Source organism: Pongo pygmaeus, chromosome 6 (assembly GCF_028885625.2).
Source record: "Pongo pygmaeus isolate AG05252 chromosome 6, NHGRI_mPonPyg2-v2.0_pri, whole genome shotgun sequence".
Classification (NCBI taxonomy): Eukaryota; Metazoa; Chordata; class Mammalia; order Primates; family Hominidae; genus Pongo; species Pongo pygmaeus.
This window is the reverse complement of record NC_072379.2, coordinates 93,892,208-93,919,275: the sequence shown is the minus strand read 5'-3', so window position 1 is coordinate 93,919,275 and position 27,068 is coordinate 93,892,208. Positions and strand designations below refer to the sequence as shown.

General features: G+C 35.3%; 1 protein-coding gene across 10 annotated transcripts in view; it reads right to left on the bottom strand.

Moving 5' to 3' along the window:
• SEMA3A (semaphorin 3A) overlaps nucleotides 1–27,068 on the bottom strand; it is a 515,603-nt gene that overhangs the window by 208,829 nt on the left and 279,706 nt on the right. For 8 of the 10 annotated variants that reach the window (XM_063667662.1, XM_063667661.1, XM_054495890.2 and 5 more), the window contains one exon: nucleotides 5,120–5,313. In XM_063667662.1, the coding sequence (XP_063523732.1) occupies nucleotides 5,120–5,231 (112 nt within the window). In that variant the 5' untranslated portion in view covers nucleotides 5,232–5,313. Of the gene's footprint in view, nucleotides 1–5,119; nucleotides 5,314–5,790; nucleotides 5,926–6,016; nucleotides 6,035–27,068 lie in introns of those variants that run through there. The other 2 variants (XM_063667666.1, XM_054495891.2) reach the window with 2 other exon arrangements.

The window sequence follows — 27,068 nt, the reverse complement described above, 5'->3', positions numbered from 1 at the left end:
ATGACTTTGTAAATAAAAGTTGTTGGATAATGATCAATTCAAAATTTATATGACTATTGGTCATTTTGGAAGATTTTGTAAAAATCAGATTAAACATTATTCAAAATAATCCTGACTTCAGATTTTGAAATTCTTCAAAAGTTGTGAAGGTGTGGTATTTTGACTTTTGGAGCTATGATACAAAGGTGTGTCACTGGAGTTAAAATGAGAAAAATTGGGATAATTTAAAATACACAATTTCTTACAGGCAACTTAAAATTCATGATAACTTTAAAATGCAAGTTTCTGAAAATGCAAACCTGAAAACATGATAGAAAATTTAATGCCCTATACAATTATGTATTCACATTAAGCATAATAGCCTCCATAACAACAATTTAACATTAATTTTTATTACTAGGAACATATGCAATCATATTAATTAATTCTAATTAAACGTATTCCTGAAAGATCCTTGAAATACATTAAATCTTTACTATAGAATTTAAGTATAATTGACCCCAAATTATAATATATGATTTATATAATAATTAAAATCAGAAAATAAAGGAAAATTAGATATCACAGATCAATATATCTGTTTAGTTTGCTAATATTTTAGTAAACTATGTATGTCACTGACAATAGTAGAGCTCTAGAAATCATTCACATGAAGAGAAAAAAACCCTAAAAAGTTAGAATTGGGAAAATTATCTATTCAGTATTCATATTTATTTAAGTTGCTAATGACTGAATATCATTATTAAAGCTGGTGAGTTAGAGGATTACATGAATTTGTTTTGCGGTCTCAGTTATTTTCTTGATTGCTGAAGTCTACACTGTATAAATTCTTTCAAAGGTCAATCTGGTTGGCAGCTTTAAGCAGAGAATCCACAAATTGGAGATTTTTACAAGCCCTCATCTGATCGGACCAGCATTGAATCAGAAGATGTGTGACTGAGTGTTTTATTTTATGTTCATTTTACATTATTTTGCCAGGGTATACTTGTTGAATAGATGAATAAAAAGTTCTAGTTTTCAGTGTGTTTAAATTCAAGATTTCAGCATCAAAATATGATTTATAAGGTTAATAGAATTTGAGAAGAAAAGGTCATCCAAAGTCCTGGTGACAAATATACAGTGAGTATTTGAGAAAAGTCATTGCAAATAATTGACAACTTCTTTGCTCTATGCATGTGTGTATGTATGTGTGTGAGTGTGTGGGTGTGTCTTCACCCCACAACTCCCACATATGTTTCCTAAAAACATTGATTTTAGCTGTGAGCAGATTTTTAGGGTAAGACTAACTCTATCTTATACTATTATGTGAATGTTCAAGACATCCATGAAAACTTTTCATGGGACACAAAAGACAACACCCACTCTATTATTTTATATATATATATATATACACACACACGTATATATGATTTAAAATATCAATGTCATTTTAAACCAACAATTTACGAAGAATTGTATTGTGATTCACAACTTGTAGATTGCTGAGGTTATTTTCACAATTATAAAATGAAGTTATTTTCTGAATTATAAAATTATAAAATGAAGTTATATTTCCTATGTATTGAAATATATGTATATGTATACCTATGTGTACACATAAATGTATTGGTATACACACACACACACACACACACACAAATACTGCTGTGGTGAAAGTAAAGAAAATCTTAAAGGAAAGACAAAAAGTTTAATTAGAAAATCATTCACATTAATTAATTTTTGAACTAATTGTAATTTATTAAACAAAAGGTAAAGAACTTTTGCAAATTTTACCTCAGAAATTTTAACTAAATAAAATAATCTTCTCTTATCACAAATATACATAAGAGAATTTTTATTTAATTGATAACCTCATTCTTATAATAACACCTTGACTCTGAAAAAAAAAAAAAACAACTTTAGAAAATAGAAAAAAGAAAGCCTTCAGAATGTCTACCACTTTTTAAAGTGCTGTTTACTAAGTCCTTCCTATGAAGTTAAGGTTAAAATCATTGATTTAACCTTTGGATTCACAGGATCACCATCACATTGAGACTTGCATGTGTCTTTGATTTCTACCAAAACTGAAGCACACAGTGTCCTGGAATAGCCCATTACATTGGATGATGGAACATTTGTCATTTGTTTAAAACCCAAACCCTAATTATTTTCTTGTGATTCATGCAGGTTTTTCTGAAGACTTCATTGTATCACATATCCCAAGTGGAAGATTATATGATTTTCCTGTATTTCGTGAGAAAAGTGAAATTTGAAGAAATAAACATTTATGCATGGACCGCTTTTTAAAAGAAAGATTTTACCATTTAGCTATGTTACATATATTTAAAGAAGACAAAAGTATTTCTGAGTAAATGCTTCTTAAGGATAATTTCTATGTAACTGCTGAGATTTACAGAGTTCTCACATTTTCTTCCCCCATAAGGATTCTAAATCAGATTGGTTCAGAGGAAAAGCCAGCATACCCCATTTTTCTAATATTATCACTTCTCCAGATGGTCCTGAACACATCTATTCAATTCCTTTTTCCTAGAAAGTAAAGAGGTATCTTATTAGATATGTACACCCGCTACAAAGGCCACCTTCCTGTTTTCACTTCTTTTTAACATATCAAGTCTCTTTCATCTCCTACCAGGCAAAAATGATAAGTAGAAAGTAAGCACAGTGATTGCCTGAAACTTCATCTTGGCAACCTGAGCAATGAGAGAGTTAATGGTGGATCTTTGAAAACAAGTGACCATGGGAAATTAAGGTTGGCAGGGATTTAACTCTTCATGAATCATGCTGGAATATTTTTAAGGGCAATGCAGTGGATGTTTTAACTGTGTTTGACATCTAATTAAGGAGAAACAAGAAGTAGCTTTAAAAAAAATCTCTATTGTACTTTAGAAACAAAGTACTGGCAATTGACTGCCACATACTTGCTTTGGCCAAACAAACATACATGTAGAGAAAAAAGGTAATGACAGATTAATAAAATTACAGAAAAAAACTTCCTCAGGCCATTCCTTTTATTCTTTTTCCTGTTGTTCATTTCACAGTTTATTTTACTAAATTATTAAGCTCTAGGTGTATCAATGGAATTGTTATGTAGCTGTAAAGCAGTTTTTTACTTAAAGGAAAGCAGAATAATTCTAATGGATGCCACCAATAAAACAAGGCTTATAAAGACAGTATCAAATATATACACCTTGCTAATATATACTGCTTGCTTCATCAGATAGGTTTAAGGCATATGTGCACAACAAAGGATATTCAAATTAAATGTGATCTTTTTAATGTACAGAAAGAACAAGTGCCTCCTCTATCATGGAGAGTAACCTATTATCATGGAAATAAAATTCTTGCAAAATAAAAAAGTTTAATTCCCTATTATTATTTTATTTTAAAATGTATTTAGCACTTAGATATATTCAAACCTAGTAGATTTTTAAAATATATTTCATGATTTTAAACTTGTTAAACTAAAAGTATTACAAATAGCCAGTCACATCTTTGAGAACTAAAGTTGCATGTAAAACTTACTCATAGGGAACATAAACTTGGATAAAGTGGACTATCAACTTAGACTTATTTGATGTCACCTTGTCAAGGAGTGAAAACAGAAAGCAAAACTGATAAAAACACAGACACCATAATATCATATACTATGGAAATAATTTAAAGACAGTTACTAAATTAATTAAATAATGCTATATGATTTTTTAAAACTTACATAAGTAAAATTGCACTTCTGTTTGTTGATGTTTAAGTCTCTATTCCCAACTTGATACTCAGGAAAACATTACACCAAAAAGTAAATAGATATTCTAATTCTATGCATTTTATCTAACGAGCACTAAGTCCAAAGAAACACATTACTAGGTGTTTAATTTTCTAATTCAAAGTGTGAAAATTATATCTCTCTTTCTGATTTCAGATCCTCATTCACACTAGGGCATTCAGAAAAAGATGTTCCCCATCATATGAGAATTAAAGAATATGTTTTGTGGCATAAGAGCAAGGAACAGTAGTCAGACATCTCTACAAATACATTCAATAATTTTTATTTTAACTTATAGGCTAAAAAATAAGCTTAATTAGAGCTTCTCACTGCTCCACCCCCAATTTTAGACATCTGAGAATCATAAGAAATCAACACCTTAGGGAGTAAAACTACTTGAGTTAAAGCAGTTTAATCTTCAACTCCATTTTAATAATACCTGAGTTATAGAAAGATTTACTGCCACTAAATGTATGTATATCATTTTGGGATCTACTTTAGCATTACTTTACACATCATCTATCTATAAGACCTATCTAAGCAAATGTAGAACAAATAAAAAATCCTCAATAAAAATAAGCACATACACTAAATTGTAACCAAATAAAGCACTAGTGATAAAGCTCTTTTTTCTCTCTTAAATTTATACTTTTCAAAAGAGAAGTTTACACAACTACCTATGCAAGTAGACAGTAATGCGTCTGCAGTTCTCACTGAAGTACATATAGAATTAAATAACATAATATTTCAAAGACTTTAGCTTTACACAATTAGCCAAATACAGTCTTTTGTACAATCATAACGCACTGTGGAAAAACTAGTCTGTTCCATCCAGTTTATGTTCTCTTGGCAAACCATGATCTACTGCTTATGTTAAGCATCTGATTGTCAGATTTGAACAAACTGAATATTCATGATGACGATTAACCATTTCATGTCTAAAACTAAGAAAATGCAATTCATCATAGTAATTATAGGTAAGGCATGCACATCTACAAAGAGACCATTTTTGCATTTATATTTTTAAGAAAATATTTTAATAGAATTAAAGTCAGAAAAATTAACAGGCATAAGACAGGATAATAAGATATACAGATCAGCATGTACCAGGCATACAGCTCTTTTCTGCAAATGTGATTAAATGTTCTTTGTTTGCATTTAAATTGTCATATATCAAACAGAAGACATGCTTTTTACAAAAAGGGTTTAAAGCATCTCAGAAAGATACACATAATCATGTCGGTTTACCAGGTTAAACTAAAGGTTAGATGATTTGGGGTTGGGAAGGAGTTCAAGGAATTAAAGGGGGGGGGGGCGGTTATTACAAAGCTAACCAGATAAAAGAAAAATAAGATTTACCTTTGTAGGATAATTTCAGCCTTGGCACATTGTTCTTCCCATTCTGATAGTTTGCTCTTGCTGTAAGTAATACTCCCCAGAAAAGACAGACAATCCTAGTTAACCAGCCCATGCTGCAGACGCTGTAGGTCCCTTTGCTGCTTTAGTCTTCCTTCCTGTATTGTGCGGCCAGAGAAGTTCAAACAATCTGGAAACTGGAGGTAACAGGTGATTTAGGTCAGTTTCATTCATAAATGCAGACAATCAAGACCTCATGGCAACACTAACACCTCTTCTGTAACAGTCACTGAAGCACAGAAACTTCAAACCCTCCAAAAAGAAAAAAAAAAAAAAAAATTCCGAGCCAGGCACCGGATAATGAGGCACAACTGTTGTGTGGAAAGCAAAAAAAAAAAAAAAAAATTAACAAGGTCTGCTGCAGTGGTGCTTAAGAACCAGTTCCTTTTATCTAAGCTCCTCTGATAGCCGGTGGCAGTCTCTAATCCTGCTCTCTGCTTCATTCGGCTCCGGGGAAGCAGAATGAAAGGGAAACAGAGAGAGAGAGAGACAGAGAGAGAGAGAGAGAGAGAGAGAGAGAGAGAGAGAGAAACCGTGAGCAGCGCGGACTTTTCCTGTACGCATGTAGGGGGAGATGACACAAGATCCCACAGACAGGTTTCCCCAACACTCACTAGACTGGCTGACAATGGGAGAACAGGCGAGCTCAACCCACTCCCCTTCCCTCCTGTCACACAACACATGCAAAAAACATCTCGTAGAGATTAGAGCCGGGAGCAGAACCCTCCGGCGTGCCTGTGAAAGGCATGTAGCTATAAATTTACTTCCCAAGGCAAGCGTTGTTTTATAGCCATTTTTGGGTGCAATTTTGATTTTAAAAATCTGAATTCTGCTACCTACAAAATTTACAATTCATGCTCATTATACAATCCTGCTGAACTTATGCATTGTGTGTGTGTGTGTGTGTGTGTGTGTGTGTGTGTGTGTGTCTATATATCCTCATCAATACAACTTTAACCACTGAAGGTTTTAAAGCCTTGTTAGAGATCATTCCCTCCTCCCAACAAACCCCCTGGGCTCAACCACCCCCTTCCTCTGTCCCACTGCAATTTCAGGGAAGAAATTCCTAGTAAAGCCCATTCCAACAATCAGTTCAAGACAAATATAGGTCCTTTGAGAATTATAAATTACAACGGGGGATTCCCAAAAGGATACTCAGAATTTAAAAACATCTATGGTTTTCCAGCTTCTGGAATGCTCTGGCTAACATTTTTAATGCATCACATCTCATTAATTAAAGACACTTCCCTAGTTTTGGTTTAAAGGGCAGCGGAAGATGACAAAGTTCACAAAAGTCCCTGCTGAGTGTCAAGGAGTAACATGAAAAGAATATCTCTGTGTCTTCATGAGCTGCTGAAGGGTTACTAAATTTTCTGTGGGACGTATAGGCATGTATTCAGGCAGTCATATGAACGCCATTAGTTCCTTCTGAAACAAGTAGTTGGCTGTGGCCTCTCAATTTTCTCTCTTATTTTTCATTCAGTTTTCCTCAAAGCTGATATTTTTACAAGAATCTTTAGGGGATGTATAAAAAAGTTAACAGGACAGAACTTTCTCTCCTTTATTCCCCAAATGATTCTGCCCTACCCTGTCCTACCACCACTCCCCACCCCCCACCTCCAGAACAGCACTTGGAATCCAGAGGCTCAACTTCAATTGTATGGAAACTTCTTGGTTGAAGGGAGAGAGTGAGTCTCACAATTAAAAACATAAACACCTACTGAAAGTGGCTTAGTATTCTTAAGAAAATGATCTAAGCATTGTTACTACAGCTTTCATTACTTAATGTCTACAGACCAATAGAGAAAGCACAGCGCGCTCTCTCTCTCTCTCTCTCTCTCTCTCTCTCTCTCTCTCTCTGTCTCTCCCTCTCTGCCTTTGGATGTGTGGTTTGTGTGAATGTAGGTGGAGAAGGAGGAAGAGGAGGATTTAAAGAGGGAGAGAATGGGGAAAAGGGAGGAGGAATTCTCTCTCTACTTCACTAGATTGACTCATCAAACAGATCTTATTGTATTTGTCAGTTTCTGCAAGCCTATTGATCAGCCAGTATTGTTAAGAAAATAAAATCCAAAAATAATGTTGATTTTACTGATTCCCACACTTGTTATCCTAGGCACTTTTCACGCTCCAGGCAATGGATTAAGGCTACAAATGACAAGAGGCTTGTCTGTCTTCCATGGATTACTCTCTATAGACATTCATTCTGCAGAGGAATTCATGTCGCTTTGGGATTATTTCAAGGATTGGACTAATGAATTATCCTATTGAAATCTCACATATAATTAGTTTAAATGCTTTAAATAGTTTTACCATTTTCATTAGTATATATTTTATATGTCTTAAAATATATTTATATTTTTACTCTTGTTTTCTCGAATAGAAGAGCAAGTTTATTTTGTCAAAACTAAACAGGATAATAAAATTTGTAAGTGTATCCATTTCACCTGTGTAATGTCTAATCCTAAAACATTTTTATATGCTCTAGGTAAAACAAAAGGCTGTAAGTAAATTTAGATAAAAGAGGGTCAAAAATGGCTCCATGGGGGAAGAAAAACATAAAATCTGGATTTTGAACCACAAAATCAGGACAAAGTTATTTCATTTCATAAAACGAATAATTTAAATTAATGTTGATGCATGGAAGTTGGTAGCACAGACACCTCCACATACACACTATTTTTTATAAACTATGATATGATTATTTATATTTGATATTTTTCTTATCCTCCAAATTATTTATGATCTTCCTGTTTTCCCAGATGTTTAAAAGTTTCATAGGTTTGCATTTATATTTGCTTTTCTGCAGATTTTTTATTTAAGAAATGTAAAAATAGTATATTCTTCAGGCAAACTAACTGTCCTGGACTGATTAAATTATAAAACACTAGAAATGTCCGGCCACACACAGATAATTCAAATGTTAAATAAAAAACGAAAGAAGAAAGTAAATGCCTGAAAAAGACTCACAAAAGCATTTGGAATATTATATTTCTACTGCCTTCTCATTTGACTATGCTCAGAGTTGAATAAAATTGTGTTTAACTTTTTTTTTTTAATATCCCCAAATACCTGAGGATAATCAAACTTCAACTTATTTCTCAACTAAAGTAGAAGCAAGGTATGGGTGGACCTGGATGGGCGGTGTCAGAATCTATCGGAATCTGGCTGCATGTGTACAATGCAGATTTTAATCCACTCCTCCAAAGATCACTCTTGTTTTTTGTTTTGAGACGGAGTCTCGCTCGGTCCCCCAGGCTGGAGTGCGGTGGCGTGATCTCGGCTCACTGCAACCTCCGCCTCCCGGGTTCAAGCAATTCTCCTGCCTCAGCCTCCCGAGTAGCTGGGACTACAGGCACACGTCGCCACGCCCAGCTAATTTTTTGTATTTTAGCAGAGACAGAGTTTCACCGTGCTGCCCAGGCTGTTCTGAAACTCCTGAACTCAGGCAATCCGCCGGCCTTGGCCTCCCATAGTGCTAGGATTACAGGCGTGAGCCCCCGGGCCCGGCCGGATCACTCCTTACTCTGAGAATCTGTGGCCTAAATTCTGAAATTAGAAAACTTGCTGTATTTGACACCATAACCATTGATTTTATTTTACTGTATCACTTACTACTTTTTAAAAGTCACAAATATTATATTGGCCTTTTTTTGTTTTTGTTTTTGTTTTGGAGACGGAGTTTTGCTCTTGTTGCCCAGGCTGGAGTGCAGTGGCAGGATCTCTACTCACCGCAACCTCCACCTCCCGGTTTCAAGTGATTCTCCTGCCTCCGCCTCCCGAGTAGCTGGGATTACAGGCACCTGCCACCACACCCGGCTAATTGTATTTTTAGTAGAGACAGGGTTTCACCATGTTTGGTCAGGCTGGCCAGGTTGGTCTCAAACTCCTGAACTCAAATGATCCACCCACCTCAGCCTCCCAAAGTGCTGGGATTACAGGCATGAGCCACTGTGCCCAGCCTTATATTGGCCTTTTAACATTGAATTTTATTTAAGGTATAAGTGAAATATTCTTATTTCTTCCCCTAAGTAGTCTATTTTCAATTATTTTCTAACCCACAATTTACACCGTGTACTATATGTAACTGTATTTGTAACTGAGTGTCTAATACGTTCTAACAATTCGAGCTTTCAAATATGATTAACTCCTGCCATGGAGTTAAATTTCAGCAGGTGCTTCATAGGATGATCATGCTGTCGTATACTTTTCTGTCAAATCAGTAGTTTTTAACCTCACCTCCCTCTGTACTGAGACAGACTGCTAATATTTTTGACAGTGGCAACTTTCTGGATGGTGTGCTTGATTTTCTAGAGGAACAACACTTCCCATTTCACAACAGGTTAGTTAACTTGTTTTTCAGTAAAGACCTCTGTAGTCACAGACGATACATATTAAAGTATTTACACATTGGCTATGTATTTTTTATCTTTTCATGTATTGGATGAAACCAATGTGTATAATTTTAAAATGTTCACTCTCTATATTTTGCTATTATTGAAACAAATTTGGATAATAATAAACACTGTAATTTAAGAGCAGCACTGTTTCCTAATTTGGGAGATAGCCGTCTAAGTACTTTCCTTGGTTATACATACCCTGAATCTCTCTGTGAATGGTTAGGTAGAAATACTAGCTGTATTTGTCCAGAAAAGAATATAAGGAGAAATTGTGTTTTAGATGTACTTCAAAGATTTAGTGGACAAAATGTACCTGAAGTTACGACGCACTTGATTAAATAATCTCACCTCTTTCTGCAATTCACCTTCCATACCCATTTTATTGTGATCAGATACAGGAAATCCCCAAAAGTGTGCCATCCTCAGAAGCAGATGACCTCTTTAAAGGAAATTACTAAATTAGGAATTTTTAAATGAGTTAGTTAATCTGTTCTTCTAAGAAATAACACCAAAGAGGAAACCAGTACTAAAAACACAAATTTTAGTATTCTTGGCAAGGTGTTTTTCAATTGAGACATGTAAAAAACATATTGTTTTTTAATCAACATCTGTTATTTCCGTTTTTCTTTTTTTTCCTTCAAGGAATGCTTCATTAGTATTTGAGAAAGGCTTACAATCAACAGAATTTCAGCAAATGTCATACTCAAACATTTGCCTTGCTCTGCCTTCTGATGTTGGAAATTCATTTTTAATGAAGGTTTTTTCTATACAAGAAATTTGAACCTCGCTTTTTTCTAAAAAAGAATTCGGTGGGTGAAAAAATTATTTAGACGATCAGAAGACATTCTATTAATTGGAGAAACTAAATAGTTGATGTATTATTCATTCTAGCCAAAAATGATAGTGATTTAGGAACTATTGTAGTTGTTGCTGGAAACTGGGGGTGGCAGGTTAAAAGCAATGTTGAAGAAATTAAGTTAAACTTTTTAGAATCTGACCCTTATGAATGCTTTCAGTATAAACAACATGTGAAAGCATGAGTTGAGAGAAGGAATTGATAAAATGCAAAGAGAATTCAATCTGTAGGGAAGCATTAACTCTTCCCTCTCCCTTTGACTCTCCCACCCCGCCATGCCCTGACCCACCCTCATCATGAATAGTGATTTCAGTAAAACAAGCTCTTCCTTCCCCTGGACTGAATTTGTAACAGTTTGGAAAAAAAAAAAAAAAAAAAAAAGTTTTGTGTTTTCCTGTTTTCTTTTGCAATATTAATGTTTATGAAACTTTAAAGTAAATAGGGACTCAGAACATAAAAATATTCCTTGTTTTTCAAATGAATTGATGTGATAAGCCTTAATATTAAAATAATACAGAAGGAGACCAGAAACTGTTCAAATAGTCATTAATGATGGCGGTAGAGTTGAAGAAAATCCTAGACAATTTAGGTTATCAGAAATTACAGGGAAAGTCTTCTAGTGGTAAACTGTCTTTTCCCTGAGAGTTTGAGTAATGGAGCCAGTAGGTGAATTTTATTAGGTTGGTAAGTTTGAGTGGGGGATGAAAGAGAGTGACAAGAGAAGGGATGCATAAAATTTCATAAGTTATGGTTAGTATCCCACTTGCCAAATGTAGGTAAAATCCGGTTATAGAAATGATTTATCACTGCTATGGTCTCTCTTTTCTTTTGTCTTCTTAAATTCAACACATTTTTAACATTTCAGAATGTTTTAAAGTGGCATTTTCTCTTTGCCATTTCTATCTGCTTAAGGGTCTTGTCATCACTACAGCTACTTTGTGAGATTATCTGAAGAATGAATGCAGTGTTCCTGAATATTAATATATTAAAAGCAGTGAAACACTGAAAATACCTGTTTTTTTCCCTTTTTTTTTTTTTTTTTAAGTGAGAGTCTCCACCTCAACTCAAATGGAACAAGAAAGTTTTCAAGTGAGACAAAAATCCCATTGTTAATACTGATCAGTACAGGCTAGGCAGTGAGGAGGAAAAAATGAGGCATCTGTGGAATACAAATGAAATGAGCAGGTTGGCTGTTGGGTGTTTCAGGATATTAAGTTATTAGCTATTTGCTTTCAGTAAAGGCATATCACACACATTTTCACTGAATAAATAAATAAGTAGGTCTACACTAAATAAACAAAGTGAAGAGACTAAGCAATATGGTTTAAAGGATTACTTTATATCTGACTCACGCAAAGCAGATGCATAGAGTTCCCCTTTGTTATCCACTGAAAAAGAACGTTGCACCTCAGATGTTAAGTTTATTACAATCTCTGTGGCCTAGGAAGAGGACTTTTTTCTTTGTTTTAAATGTTTTTAATGAGCTTGAAGCTGGCAAGGATAAAGAACAGGAATGCTGAAACCTAGAATTAAAGCTCCTTAAAAGGGTTTATTATAATGGCAAAATCAACTGTTTGGTAAACGGTGATTCAAAATCTACAGTGCATTCTGCTTTTTAAGGGCACAGATTTCTGTAAGTTGCAATAGTTAGAAAAAAAATGACTTCGATTATTTTTATTCCATATTGTCTCAAGTGTAAAACATCATTTGATCCAGTTTATGCTTCTTTCCCCGCCCCTCAATGTGTAGAGTAGCATTATATTCCAGGTTTAATTTCACTGCCTTGGCTACAAAAGCAGCTGTCACCTTATGGAGGAGATTAGAAAATGCCTTGTTTATTAGTTAACAATGTTTTGATTATTGACAATAATATGTTTTTTAAAATCCCATTTTTTTCTTAGAGCATATCCATAGAACTAATCTCTTTGAAAATCAATCAACATAAATTCATTTTCCTTTTCCTGTTGTATCAAGGAGAACAGAAAAAACATCCAATATGTCTAACTTTGAATCTTCTTAAATTACAGATTCAAGTTGAAAAAGTTTGACTTGAGGACTTAAGTGACAACGTGAGTATTCTCTTGGTTGATTTTTTAAAGTTGATACATAACTTTGGTGACTTAAAGCACTTTAAAGATCCCCAAACATCTAATTAAATTTTATAATCTTCCTTTTGAGACAAAAACGATGTTCGCCCAATGCAATTGTGTTCTCACATACACTTTGCCATCTCAACTAAAGCTTTATCAGTGAACTATCATAATGTGCTGATTATATATGAGGAAAACAAATTAATTTATTTTTTTAACCAATGATTTAAAACAATGAGTGTAGTTCTCATTGTGTAACTTTGTTGAAATGATATTTGATATTTTTGATAGAATTGTACAACATGGCAACTATAGTTTGCAATATATTGAATTCTAGAAAAATGCTAAGAGAGTAAATGTAAAGTGTTCTCACCACAAAAGTGATAACTATGGGAGGAAATGCATATGCTAATTAGCTAGATTAAGTCATTCCACATTGCATACATGCTTTAAAACAATATGTCCTACACAGTTAATACATCCAATTTTACTGTCAATTTTAAAAATAATAAATAATAATCTGATATTTTAGTGGTCTAATTTCATCTATTAAATACTCACTGCACATTTATTGATGCTGTAAACCCTCTTTCTGTTCTGTTAAATCAAAATTGCAATCACTTATGGAAATAGGAAAACTGAAATTCAACAAACCGAGTTAATGTAGTAGTCTCTTTCTTGGGCTGTTGACATGACTTGGTAGGTGCTTGCCACAGTGTGCAATCCAGCTCACTTAATTTGTTTCCAGATAAATAATTTTAAATATACTCTTTTCTACTCTCAAAACTGGTAACCATTGAAAACATTTTACTTATCACATATCTTGTATTGTTTCCTTTATATTTATCCATTCATTCAACAAAATTTTGAGATATGTTTAGGCACCAGTCTTTGTGACTTACAAAACTAATCATAGGTATTTTTTTAGGATAGAGATGTATATTCCTAGTTATGAATGTCCTAATGCCAATTTATCTCTTTTTTCCCTGCCCCAACTTATATAAACCATCTATAAATCTTTCTGTACCTATTTTGGCATAATGTGCCTAATTTTTTAGTACATCTATACTGTTATACTAATTTCATTAATTCCTGTGTTGTTTTTCATCCCTTCTAGTAATATCTTCTCTGTTCTTCTAGAAGACTCTAGCTGATGACAGATTGTCTACATATTTTGTTGGATTACTCATGATTAAGGGCTATTGTATTCCCCTAAAGCTAATCTGCCTACAGTTTGCATTAGGGACTCAGGATATAAGATTTTGCATTAGGGACTCAGTATATAGGATTACTTTATATATTTTTGAAAAAGCCTTGCATAATACATCACAATATTTTGCAAGTATTCTAGGAGCTCCTTCTTCCTATGTTTCCACGGTGTTGAGTGCATTTATCTATTATAGTTCTTATTGCTTTGTATCACATTTCCTCAGTGGGCTCTAAATTCAAAGGGAAGAGGAGCCTTTTTTTTCTTATTTTATTTTTAATGCTCAGCATAGAATTTGGCACAGAGTAAAGTCTATCCTATTAATTAATGGATTAATTAATTAAATAGTCAAGGGAAATGTATACTAATTAAAATATTATGTTCAGAAATCTCCTAGTTTTAACAGTTTTGTAGAAATTATTTCTTTGTGTATATATATATGTGTGTGTGTGTATATATATATATATATATTTTTTTTTTTTTTCTGAGACAATGTTTCACTGTTGTTGCCCAGGCTGGAGTGCAATGGCACAATCTCGGCTCACTGCAACCTCTGTCTCCCAGGTTTAGGCAATCCTCCTGCCTCAGCCTCCAAAGTAGCAGGGATTACAGGTGTGTGCCACCTCACCTAACTAATTTTTTTAATTTTAGTAGGGACGGGGTTTCACTATGATAGTCAGTCTGGTCTCGAACTCCTGACCTCAGGTGATCCAACCGCCCCAGCCTCCTGAAGTGCTGGGATTACAAGAGTGAGCCACAACACCCGGCCTCTTTGTAGATATAACTGCACTAGTTGTTCGTGCTTTTATGTTAAGCGTGTATTGGAATGTAGGCCATGGCATTAGAGAGAATTCTAAAATGCTGCTAAAATAACTATATTATAGTTCACAAAACAAAATATGTTTAGTTTCTCCTTCAAAACATAGAAAATGTCATTGTTATTAACTTTGATTCAATTATATATCTCTTTTGGGATTAAAGACTCCTCTTCAGATTTACTATAGCTGGCGGACTATCACAGTATGTTACTCATATAGATAATAATCAAAATGAGTATTCTACAGTGTTTCTAAATGTGTAGTGTCTCCCAATGGTAATATTCTCTTTTTTTAATTTAAAAATTAAGAATGATGGCTGTGAAACTCTCAAGAAATAAAGCACCACAATTGTGAAAATTCATGTATTGTATAAGACAGAACATCTGGATTTAAGTCATAAGATCAGAATTTGTAGCAATATAATATAAATGTCAGTTTCTCCGTCTAGAAAGCAGTTGATCACCCCCTTCTCCCATCATGGCTGTCAAATGGGATATATTTTCTTATTGCCAAATACAAGGACACCCAGGGTCCCACATTCCCCAACACTGTGGAGTCGGATTTTGCAGTCACAGAGTTTGGGTAAGCTTCTGGGCATCAGAATTGAACATGGGGCATAAGGATATCATGTAGATACTGGGGAGAAAAATTAGTGATTCCGAAATGCCCTTTAGGAGAACCAGGAGGCAACTTCTTGAGAATCACTTGCTATAGGTACCACAAAGGCTAAATGAAAGAGAGGAGGATCTAGACTCTTATTAATTTTATGGCTTGAAAAGTTGCCCTTTAAGTATTACATGATACATTTTAAATGTGCTAAATTTATATATCAAATGCAGTAGGTTTGACCATGAAGAATCAGATCATGTGTATTAAAATGTGAAGATTGGAGAGGGCAGTAGTAAGCAGAGAAACCATGACTTAGACTAACAAGTATGAGGTTGCCTTTGCTAATCAACCCTGCAACTGTAGGCAGCTGCAAATTGAAAGAGAGCAACATTTCACCACTTCACAAATTGCTGGTGACTCACTTGGCCAGATGTGCATTTGAGATCCTCCATCTTTCGTGGCTTGCACAGAAAGAATCGTATCTTTTATGGTAAATCAAGCCTTAAATTATTAGAAGACCCATCACTAGTACAAAATCCTCAACATGTGAGTGAGTTTTAATAACCTTAGTTACGAACTGCATGAGTTAGTGAGTATTTATATTTCAGAGCAAATTATTTTCCCAGATAAGTGTCATAGTTAACTTTAGGAAGCAGAGAAGTTAAGGTCAACAGGTGAAACACCTGTACAATTATTATGGGAATATCTCCTGCTACTATTTATATTTCAAGTCATTACATCTCATAGGTCAATAGCACTCTTTACTATTTTAACTACTCAACAAGTTTTGTTTCATGCTGTTTTCAGAACACTAGGGAATCCTGATTGGCTGGTAAATAAGTTAATTTTCCATTCTGGTGGAATTTTTACTATAATAGTTTCAACAGGAACATTCTCTCTTTACTTTTTGTATCATTGTTAAAATACCTTGGCAAAAACATGACAATGATTACAGTTATGCAACTATCTTTTAACAGTTTCTCAGATCTGCAAATAGACACCCACAAAAATATCATTTAAATTCATAAGATGAATTCTTACAGATATCTAAATTTATAAAACAATTCATGTCCATATTTATTTTTTCATAATAATTTCCAGAAGTCTAGAAACAGTATAAAGTTAAGCATGAAAATATAATTGCCACAATCTGAATAGAATTACAATTCCTATGCGTAAGTGTCAATCCATGGCAAAATTCCTAGATTTATTAGCTATAAGTAGTGTGATATATTCAGTAGACTTTAAAGAATCATGTTTTATAACACTATCCAGAATTTTGAAAGTTCATTCCTATTGTAGTCCCTCAAAAATACTGTTTCAAATGTATTCAACAGTACGTTCAAATGTGAATTCAATAAATGTGGAAAGCCACTTAGTCTCTTACTAAATTGAGTCTATCAGAAAGTGGTTCGAATGTCACTAATTATTTTATAGGAATAAGCATGTTGTAGCTTTAAACAAACTTAGGCTTCAGTCTACTTTAAAACTAGAGTGCCAGGATGAAAATAAAGACCCTTCTTTTAGAAATAGAGATGACTGAGTTACATTTAACAAGATGCAGGATGTGGCACTTCAGCTATCTAACAGTGACGGGCTGTTTGCAACCCCAGCAGCTAGATCATATTTCCTTTCCCTCATACAATTTCAGAATAATTTCATAAAAATCACATGATTGACACTATGGCATTCTTCTCAATCTGATTTATTTAAATGTTAATACCTCCATAATAAATATATACTTTAAAAGCATTAAGAAAGTAAAATAAGCCAATTTTACTCTGGTGAATTTTTAAAATCTTAGTTTATTGTAGAAACCAAGATGGCATTTTTTTTTTTTTTTTTTTTTTGAGACGGAGTCTCACTCTTTCGCTCAGGCTGGAGTGCAGTGGCATGATCTTGGCTCACTGCAAGCTCCGCCTCCGGGGTTCATGGCATTCTCCTGTCTCAGCCTCCAGAGTATCTGGGACTACAGGTGCCCACCACCACACCTGGCTAATTTTTTCTATTTTTTAGTAGAGACAGGGTTTCAACATGTTAGCCAGGATGGTCGCGATCTCCTGACCTCGTGATCTGCCCGCCTTGGCCTCCCAAAGTGCTGAGATTACAGGCGTGATCCACCGCGTCCGGCCTTCCAAGATGGCATTTTAGTCTAAATAAAATTTAGGTTTATTGATTGCTCTGATTGCTGTTACTTATCTATTAAATGGTCTCGAACTCCTGACCTCAGGTGATCCAACCAGCCCAGCCTCCCAAAGTGGATACTATTAAATGGGTACTTTCTATTAAATGGGTATTTTCTATAGTTCTTTCTCGTTCAACTGCATAAATAAGTGACAGGATATGGTAAAAAAAAATGAGTAAGATATTTTTCTATGTTTTGTATCACAGCAATTATATATTATAGTAAATATCCCTTTCTGTAACTCATTCTATCTCTACTTTGATTACCCACCTTTAAATATTCAATTATTTACAAAGTCTTGCAAAATTATTTATCCTAATTATAGGCACCCAAACAGTGATGATCACTATTAGTTAAATCTCTATACATACAGGTGTTTGGGCATGTTTACATGTATTCATGCTGTCAGTAATGTGCCTATTTCATGAATATATTTGTCTTGTAGCACTGCTTTAATCGAGAGACCTCTTCAGTGGTGAGGCTCTTATGGCCTATTTCCTGTGAGGTTCCTGGTAACATACCTTTCACACAATGGGTCCTCAATAAATGTTAGTGAATTACTTCCTGACTATTGTCATGGTTCCTGGGAGATGCAGGGTGCGGCTGACAGCAAGAGACAAAGCTGGCTGTCAAAACTGTTATTTAGATGAACAGTCAAAGTAGGATTTAAAACAAATTCTGAAGGTTTTCAGAACTCTGCCCATTCTATCAAATCCTGATTCAAATGATTCCATGTATTCCATAACCCACTAAGATCAATTTGAAAAACAAACCAGAATTAGAAAACTGGTTAAAGACCATTTTCTTACTTAAAATGTAATTGCTTAAAAGGGCTATGTTAAGAAACTCTGTTTAACCAGAGAAATTACTGTGTTCTGTTTTGGGATGTGTGGAAGAGTAGTTTGTTTTAGGGTAATGAAATATGCTTAAATAATAGAATTTCATTAGGTATAGGTTTGACAAAAATGGCTTTCATTTTGCCAAGTTCTCTGACCTATAAGCTAAAAATCAGGCATGATAAAATTTAAGAGGTCAAGTCATCTTCCTGTGGACATAGGTGTAGGAAAACTGTGTCTTCCTTTTCCTAGGAGGTTGGTGGGGTTGTTGCTATGGGAGGCAGGTTTCCCTGCAATTGCGCTGCAATAAAGAAAGACTGCTGTGAGAGAATAAGGCTGTGTGTGGAATGAGGACCCTGAAACAGTAAGACAGTGAGGAGATTGCAGTTATGTGGATGTTTTTCTTCCTAAGATTATAAGGCATTTTAGTCTTGTGTATTTTATATATACGTATATGCACACATGCACATGTACACATACCTACACACATATGTATGCATATTTATGTATAAATGTATATGTGTATATACTTATATATACATGCATGCCTACATTATATACACACACATACATATTTAATGTAATTCAAAATAGTTATTAAACTTTTGTACCAGGTTAGATACTAAAATGTTAATGGAAAGACAAGCCTGGTGCTGTGGCTCATGCCTGTAATCTCAGCACTTTGGGAGGCCGAGGGGGGCGGATCATGAGGTCAGGAGATCGAGACCATCTTGGCTAACATGGTGAAACCCCGTCTCTACTAAAAATACAAAAAATTAGCTGGGCGTGGTGGCAGGCGTCTCTAATCCCAGCTACTCAGGAGGCTGAGGCAGGAGAATGGCATGAACCCGGGAGGCGGAGCTTGCAGTGAGCCGAGATCCTGCCACTGCACTCCAGCCTGGGTGACAGAGACTCCATCTAAAAAAAAAAAAAAAGAACGGAAAGACAATTGAATACATTCTCTGCCATCAAAAATTTGCAATTAAATGAGGGAGGCAACGTAAGACTAGCCTTTTAGAAATATACATCAACAATCTACATGTCATTCAACTATAAACTTTAAAACATGGATAAAAGATAATTACTCTTATCTTTTAAAAAGTATTTAGTTAAGCTGAGGTAGTTTCCAATAATGTGTCATAAAGTAATTCTCTTCTCTACTGAATGATACAAACTCATGAGTGATTTCTGGCATCTTAAGTATAAGTGGAACAGTTGGCTTTGACCCATTTCCTTATTCCAAAGAATTACTCTCAGATTTCAGTCTTGCAAAAAGTGATAAAGGCTAGTTTCAGAAATCAGATTCAGAATACAGAAAACTACAGGTTTCTTATTACTGCATTATACATGGATCTAAAGGTAAACACTATCACCTGAGTCTCATTACCAGAATTGGATACTGTGTATATGTAATGCTCTAGAAATTATATTCAACATCTAAATAGAATGTTATTTTATAACAAATGGACTAATGGCCTATTTACACCTTAATTCAATTTTAAATATTTGTGACTAATACTTGCATTTTAGAATCTTATTGTTCCTCCAAGAGTTTTATTTCATGTATGCTATGGAAGAAACATCACTTTTCATACTTTCATTTTGTTACATATATCTGCATAGAATCTGGAATGAAACTACAAAGCAGAGAAGAACATTGTGTAACCACTTCTTAGTGATTCAGTTAATTTTAGAGTTGAGCCTTTTATATTAGTCAGTGGTCCAAGTAGGAATGACAACAAAATGATTCTATTATTTAATCACTCCATGTAGTAGGCTGTGTATGTGTGTATGTTTGTGCATGTGTTTGTGTGAGTGCAGACTCAGGTTTAGGCCAAATGCATAGATTATATTATTAAATAACAAATAAAGAGGCAGTACAGTATGATGAGGGAAACCCAACCTGAGTCCTATTTCCAGTTTGGGCATTAACCAATTATGTGTTGAGTTAATGAATTTCTTGGGGGCTCAATATCCTTTTCTATACATGAATGAGATGGATTAGAAAAATTCCACCTTCTGTTCCTTCTTGTGCTGAAAATAGTATATCCAAAAATGTATTTCAAAACCATAGTATAAAATGTATCACTTAAATTACTGGCAATATTTAATTATTTGGGTTAGGAGTAAGAATTTAATGGTTCATATTTCTCCACGTAAAACTGTAATTTTAGTTGGAGAATAAAATGTGATGGCTGTTATATAATACTCTGCCAATCAAACTATTCAACAATAACTATGATAGCCCCAATAACAACATATTAATTTATTAAATAAAAGTATTTGTAATATACTTCCTACACTAGACTCCGAAGTAAGAACCTGGGATAAAGTCATTTACATGCTTCTGACATTAAAAGTAATTGGTATGGTGCAGAAGAATTTGGCTGAAGTTAAAGTTTCTGGAGGGTGTCTACCATTCTTATTATTTTGGGAAGAAAGTTTACTTTTTTTCCTAAGGGGATCATTAGAGACAATAATGTACATGTTCGATTTACATTCTTTTACTCAATTACATCGAGATATTCATATAGCGAAAGAAAACCAATATTATTGATAATAACTTTATCCAACTTTTTTCAATGAATAGTTATTTTCAGCCCTGGAATCATTTCCACACACTAAAGTATTTTTTTGTGGGGAAGAAAAAAATGAATAATATGTGATTCCTGCCCTTAAGGAGGTCCCAATCTAATGAGGGAAAGAGTTACATAAAAATAAAAAATAAATACAGCATGGTAACTGCTCAGATAACACAGACAATAGGCGCTGAGCCCAACTGGTTTTACAGGAGGCTTCCTGTGGGAGAGGGTGTCTGACTTGGGTCTTAAATGATGAGTAAGAGCAGGTGAAGAAAGATGGAAGAGGTCATTTCAAGGCTTCAGCCAAAGTAAAAAAGCCATGAAGTAGGAGGGCGTGTGTGAGTGCAGGAAATGGGAACAATTTTGTCATTAACAGGGTATAAATTGCAAATAAATAGGAGAGAAAGGAGAAACCAGCAGGGGCCAAATCAAAAAGCATTGCTATAGTCATGCTTGTAACTCTAATGTAGGCGATGAAAGCCATGAAAGGATTTTAAGGAAGAGAATCCTTAAATCCATGGGCAGATTTTCTTTTTAGAAAACGGAATATGGCTGCAGTGTGGAGTGATGTATTTACTAGGAACAAACATGGAGCTAGGAAGGCTATGTAGGTTTTTTCTTTTTTCTTTTTTTTTTTTTAGAAAAGGTATTTATTATTTACACCACTGAAACTAATCCTGTAAGAACAATATACACCATGTTTCTTTAAAAGGATTAATTCCTTTCAAACACAAGAACTTCATAAAGTAATATTGTCAACACAAAACAGTGGTAACATTACATATCTGCAGGCTTAAGGATTGCAAATAATATATTTTTTTAAATTTTATGGCAAGATATTTTTACTGAAACAGTGTTAGCCCTTAGACAAGACATCTGGAACAGAACAAAAACTTTTTGTTCATGCTTTTTACGAATGAATCAGTGATATGTCCCTTTTAAAAATTTGTTGCCTTTAACTGCTTTTATGACAATGGTTTTAGGCAGATTCTACTTAGCCACCAAAAAGAGACTCATTCTCGTTCTTTAGTTTTTATTCTTCAGTCTATGTAGGTTTTTAATGGAATGGTCTATACCAGAGATGGTTAAACCCCAAATCGTAGCAACTGAATGTGAAGAGAGAAGGCACATTAGGTTTGTATAAATGAGGCAAATATGCTAGCCTCTGTGAAATGTTGTGTAAAGAGGAGGATAAAGAAGTGGGATTTAAAAATATTTCTCGGCTGGGTGTGGTGACTCACACCTGTAATCCCAGCATTTTGGGAGGCCAAGGCGGGTGGATCATCTGAGGTCAGGAGTTCGAGACTAGCCTGGCCAACATGGTGAAATCCTGTCTCTCTAAAAATACAAAAGAAAAAAAAAAAATTAGTCGGGCATGCTGGTGCATACCTGTAATCCCAGCTACTCAGGAGGCTGAGGCAGGGGAACTGCTTGGAACCCAGGAGGTGGAGGTTGCATTGAGCTGGGACTGCACCATTGCACTGCAGCCTGGGCAGCAAGAATGAAACTCCATCTAAAAAAAAAATTCTTATAATTCCTATTATTTTGGCACAGATAAATAGAGACATTAACTGAGATCAGCAAGAAAATAAAAGGTGTGAATATGCCTGAGGAGACAGAAGGCAGTTGAATTTTGAACTTGCTGATTTTGAGAAGAGTAACAAGTTTGTATTTTAGGTACCCATAAGCATTTGGGAATCAGTTTAAAGCTCACATGCCAGAGACAAAAATTGGTCTATATGTGGGACTCAAGATCAATGTAAAGATAAAAGGTAGGCTGAGGACAGAACTCTGCATTGCAGTGAGGAACAGGTAAAAGAGTATAACTTTAGCTAGAATCATGAAATAACCAACCTGGGAAGAACCGGGGAAAGTAGTGTCATGCACATCCAGGTAGAAACTATTACAACAGTCAGCCAAATATGGAAGATGAATATTCGGGAGCTGAGCATTGCATGTACTATTTGAAGGAGTTAGGTGGAAAACATAGGTACCCCATGAAGAACAGAGGTGGTAGTGGAAAAAGAAACCACACTGCAGTTGGTTTGGGAGACCAAACTACAAGAGAAATAATTAAATAATAATTATCTGATTTTGACTAATCAATGCTCTCTCCTTCTCAAATATAAAAAGGTTTAAGAATTATTTTCTGTCCTAGAAGTTTGAATTCACAATGAAAGTGAAAATATTTACTCTAAACACAAAAACTATTTAGAACACACAGTTTTTCATTTATCATCACCATATTGGGGAAATTAATTCTCTTTTCTTTTAAATGATTCAATTTCATCTACTTCTCCATTTCCCCACCAAGTGTTTTCACAGTCCTCTAACAGAAATTGATTCACTGGTCGCAATGTAATATTATGCCCTTAGCTTTGTTTTAGGTTGCTATAACAAATGATCTTATGAAGAATACTCTTACAATGTCTGCAAAACCACTATTCATTATACTAGTCAACATCTCAAATAATGACACACATGATAAATTTCTCCCAGAATTTAGTGCTAGAAAGTGTTTCCTCTGTTGAAGAACTGATATACTTCTTTTTATCAGTAAATTAAAATGTATTTCCTTTTTAAGCTTGGTGGATAGGAAGTTTAAAATGAAACAATGTGGTGTGGAAACCAGCTTTTTCACATTTCCTAGTTGGTAGCTGGAGTATATATTTTCCTTTCTTTTATGACTTTTCTTGTTCTGTAATAGTTTAATTGTTTATACATATCTGCATATGTGTGTTTATCAAAGTCATCATCAAGTTTTATTAAAAATAAGTAGTACATAACAGCAATAAAAATATTAGTAATATTTGGTTTACATTTTATTTCAGTCTCTCTTCCTTATTTCTTAATTTTATTATTATTTTTTTTTTGAGACGGAGTTTCACTCTTGTTGCCCAGGCTGGAGTGCAATGGCTCTATCTTGGCTCATTGCAAACTCCGCCTACAGGGTTTAGGGTTCAGGGTTCAAGCAATTCTCCTGCCTCAGCCTCTCTAGTAGCTGGGATTACAGGCATGTGCCGCCACACCCGGCTAATGTTGTATTTTTAGTAGAGACGGGGTTTCTCCATGTTGGTCAGGTTGGTCTTGAACTCCCTACCTCAGGTGATCCAACCACCTCAGCCTCCCAAAGTGCTGGGATTACAGGCGTGAGCCACAGTGCCCGGCCTGTTTCTTAATTTTTTTAAAAGACAAGTCTTGCTCTGTCATCCAGGATGGAATGTAGTAGAGTGCAATAATAGCTCACTGCAGCCTCAGACTCCTGGGCTCAGTGAATCCTCCTGCCTCAGCTTCCCAAGTATCTTGGACTACAGGCATGTACAACCACACTCAGCTAATTTTTTATTTTTAAATGTTTTGTATAGATGAGGTCTCACTTTGCTGCCCAGATTGGTCGTGAACTCCTGGCTCCCAAGTGATCCCCCATCCTTGGTTTCTTAAAGTGCTGAGATTATAGGCATAAGCCACTGTACCTGACCTTTTCTTTATTTTTGAAGCTCCTATTTCCCTCCCACGCAAACATTGGCATAATAATAATTTTTGTAGTATCACTTTAATTAAAGATAAATCTTTCTCTACTTGAGTTTTCTTATCAGTTATTTTCTTCCTTTTTCATATATTTAATTCCAAGAAAAGAGATGCAAAAGAATTTAATACTGGCTTAAAAAGCATTATTTATTAATTTATTATGCTTGTCTTAATTTTTAATTACATAATTTTGGGCCTAGTACCAAATAGTACTTTCATTTCTAAAAAGGGAGGTTGTCCCAGCACTATCATGGAAATAGAGGCATTGGGCTATGGCCCTCAACATGACATCCAAGTGTGTTACTAACTTACCTTTTACTTGCTCCAAGTGGTCTGCTTATAAGAAGAGAATACGATAGTTATGAAAATATGAGCATTGTGGTTTTGTGACATTTATGTTTCTTATTGTACCTTAAGAATAAACATTGCAATTGATTTCATGATAATAACATGCATCAGTTTTAAATGCCCACAATAAGCCAGACATTAGACTATGAATAGATACTTTTTTGTACAGTAAGTTTAATCTCACAACAGTATGCTGCAATATATTAAAAAAAATTATCCCCATATTACCAATGACCAAACTAAGCCTGGGCAAATTAAGTAATTTTATGTCTGACAACAAAGCTCCTATTGCATTTTTTGTTAACATTTCCTCTATACAGTTGCAACTCAGTTGGACTTACATTGTATGTCTTGTTAGATAATATAATACCAACATTATCTATATAAAGGATTATATTTGGCCGGGCGCGGTGGCTCACGTCTGTAATCCCAGCACTTTGGGAGGCCGAGGCAGGTGGATCACGAGGTCAGGAGATCGAGACCATCCCGGCTGACATGGTGAAACCCCGTCTCTACTAAAAATACAAAAAATTAGCCAGGCGTGGTGGCAGGCACCTGCAGTCCCAGATACTCGGGAGGCTGAGGCAGGAGAATAGCGTGAACCCGGGAGGTGGAGCTTGCAGTGAGCTGAGATCGCGTCACTGCACTCCAGCCTGGGAGACACAGCAAGACTCCATCTCAAAAAAAATTATATTTTTTCAAATTCATCTGCCTTGTGAAATTGGGACAAATATTCTACCAGCACTGTTATTCTTTAAATTACATTTATTAGAATGATATGGATTCTTATACTCACAAAACATGATGAGGAAACATATTATTCCAACTTCCTGTACACAGGGAACAGTTGAATTATATACAATGTCTATCTTCTGACCTCAGAAGAGTTCCTAGGATAGAAGCCCTAAGCTCTGCATTCTTACACATAAATAATCAAAGGCCAAAAGCTGCTGTTCCCCCTGACATGCTCTCTAATTGCTACAGCTCTTTCCTGTACCTACTTAAAGATTACTCTTTTTTGCGGGGGGGGACAGAGTCTTGCACTGTCACCCAGGCTGGAGTGCAGTGGTGCGATTTGGGCTCACTGCAACCTCCGCCTCCCGGGTTCGAGCAATTCTCCTGCCTCAGCCTCCTGAGTAGCTAGGATTACAGGTGCCTGCCACCACACCCAGCTAATTTTTGTATTTTTAGTAGAGACAGGGTTTCACCATGTTGGCCAGGCTGGTTTCCAACTCCTGACCTCATGATTTGTCTGCCTCGGACTCCCAAAGTGTTGGGATTACAGGTGTGAGCCACCGCGCCTGGCCCTTGTTGATTTTATTTGTTTATTTATTTTTTGGACCTGGAGTTTTACTCTTGTTGCCCAGGCTGGAATGCAATGGCATGATCTTGGCTCACTGCAACTTCCCCCTCCTGGGTTCAAGCAATTCTCCTGCCTCAGCTTCCTGAGTAGCTGGAATTATAGGTGACCGCTACCACACCCAGCTAATTTTTTTGTATTTTTCATAGAGATGGGGTTTCACCATGTTGGCCAGGCTGGTCTTGAACTCCTGACCTTAGGTGATCTGCCCCCCTTGGCCTCCCAAAGTGTTGGGATTACAGGCACGAGCCTCTGCACCCGACCCTAATCTTACTCATTTTGAATAAGATTGTGCTCTCCCTGACAACTCAGTTTAAACCTGTAACTCTTTTTCCCTGTCCCCTAGCTCTATTTTTCCCCACAGCCCTTATTGCCATCTGCCATATCATATGCCTTACTTGTTTTTGTGGATTCTATTAACCTCCTTTATTAGAAAGTACTCTTTATGCCACATCTGTTTTATTCCATATTCCTAGCATTTGGAATTGTGCCTGGGACATAGTAGGTATCACTAAATAGTTATTGGATGAATAAATTCATAGCATACCCAGTATAACTGTGGAAAATTAATGAACTCATTTTTCATTCACTCTGAAACAAATATTATTTTTCTAGGTCATGTGGAAAATATGTAATCTTTTACAAAAGGGAAAAGACAAGATTGCAGTGTCAGTTAAAAATGTATATGTGTACATATATATATACACACACACATAATTACCTCAAAATTAGAAATGAACTGTTAAACATTAATATTCATTTATAGAACAAATAGCTATTAAGGATGATTTTTTTGTCTTTTTTGAAAAGTGATTCTTCTGGTAGTAAAAAATAATCTGTCCTTCAGATTTTTTTTTTTTTATTTATTTTATTTTTTTTATTGATGGAGCCTTGCTCTGTCGCCAGATTGGAGTGCAGTGGTGCGATCTCAGCTCACTGCCACCATCTCGGCTCACTGCCACCATCCTGGCTCACTGTCACCATCGCTGCTCACTGCCACCTCTGCCTCCTGGGTTCAAGTGATTCTCCTGCCTCAGCCTCCCGAGTAGCTGGGACTATAGGCGTGCGCCACCACG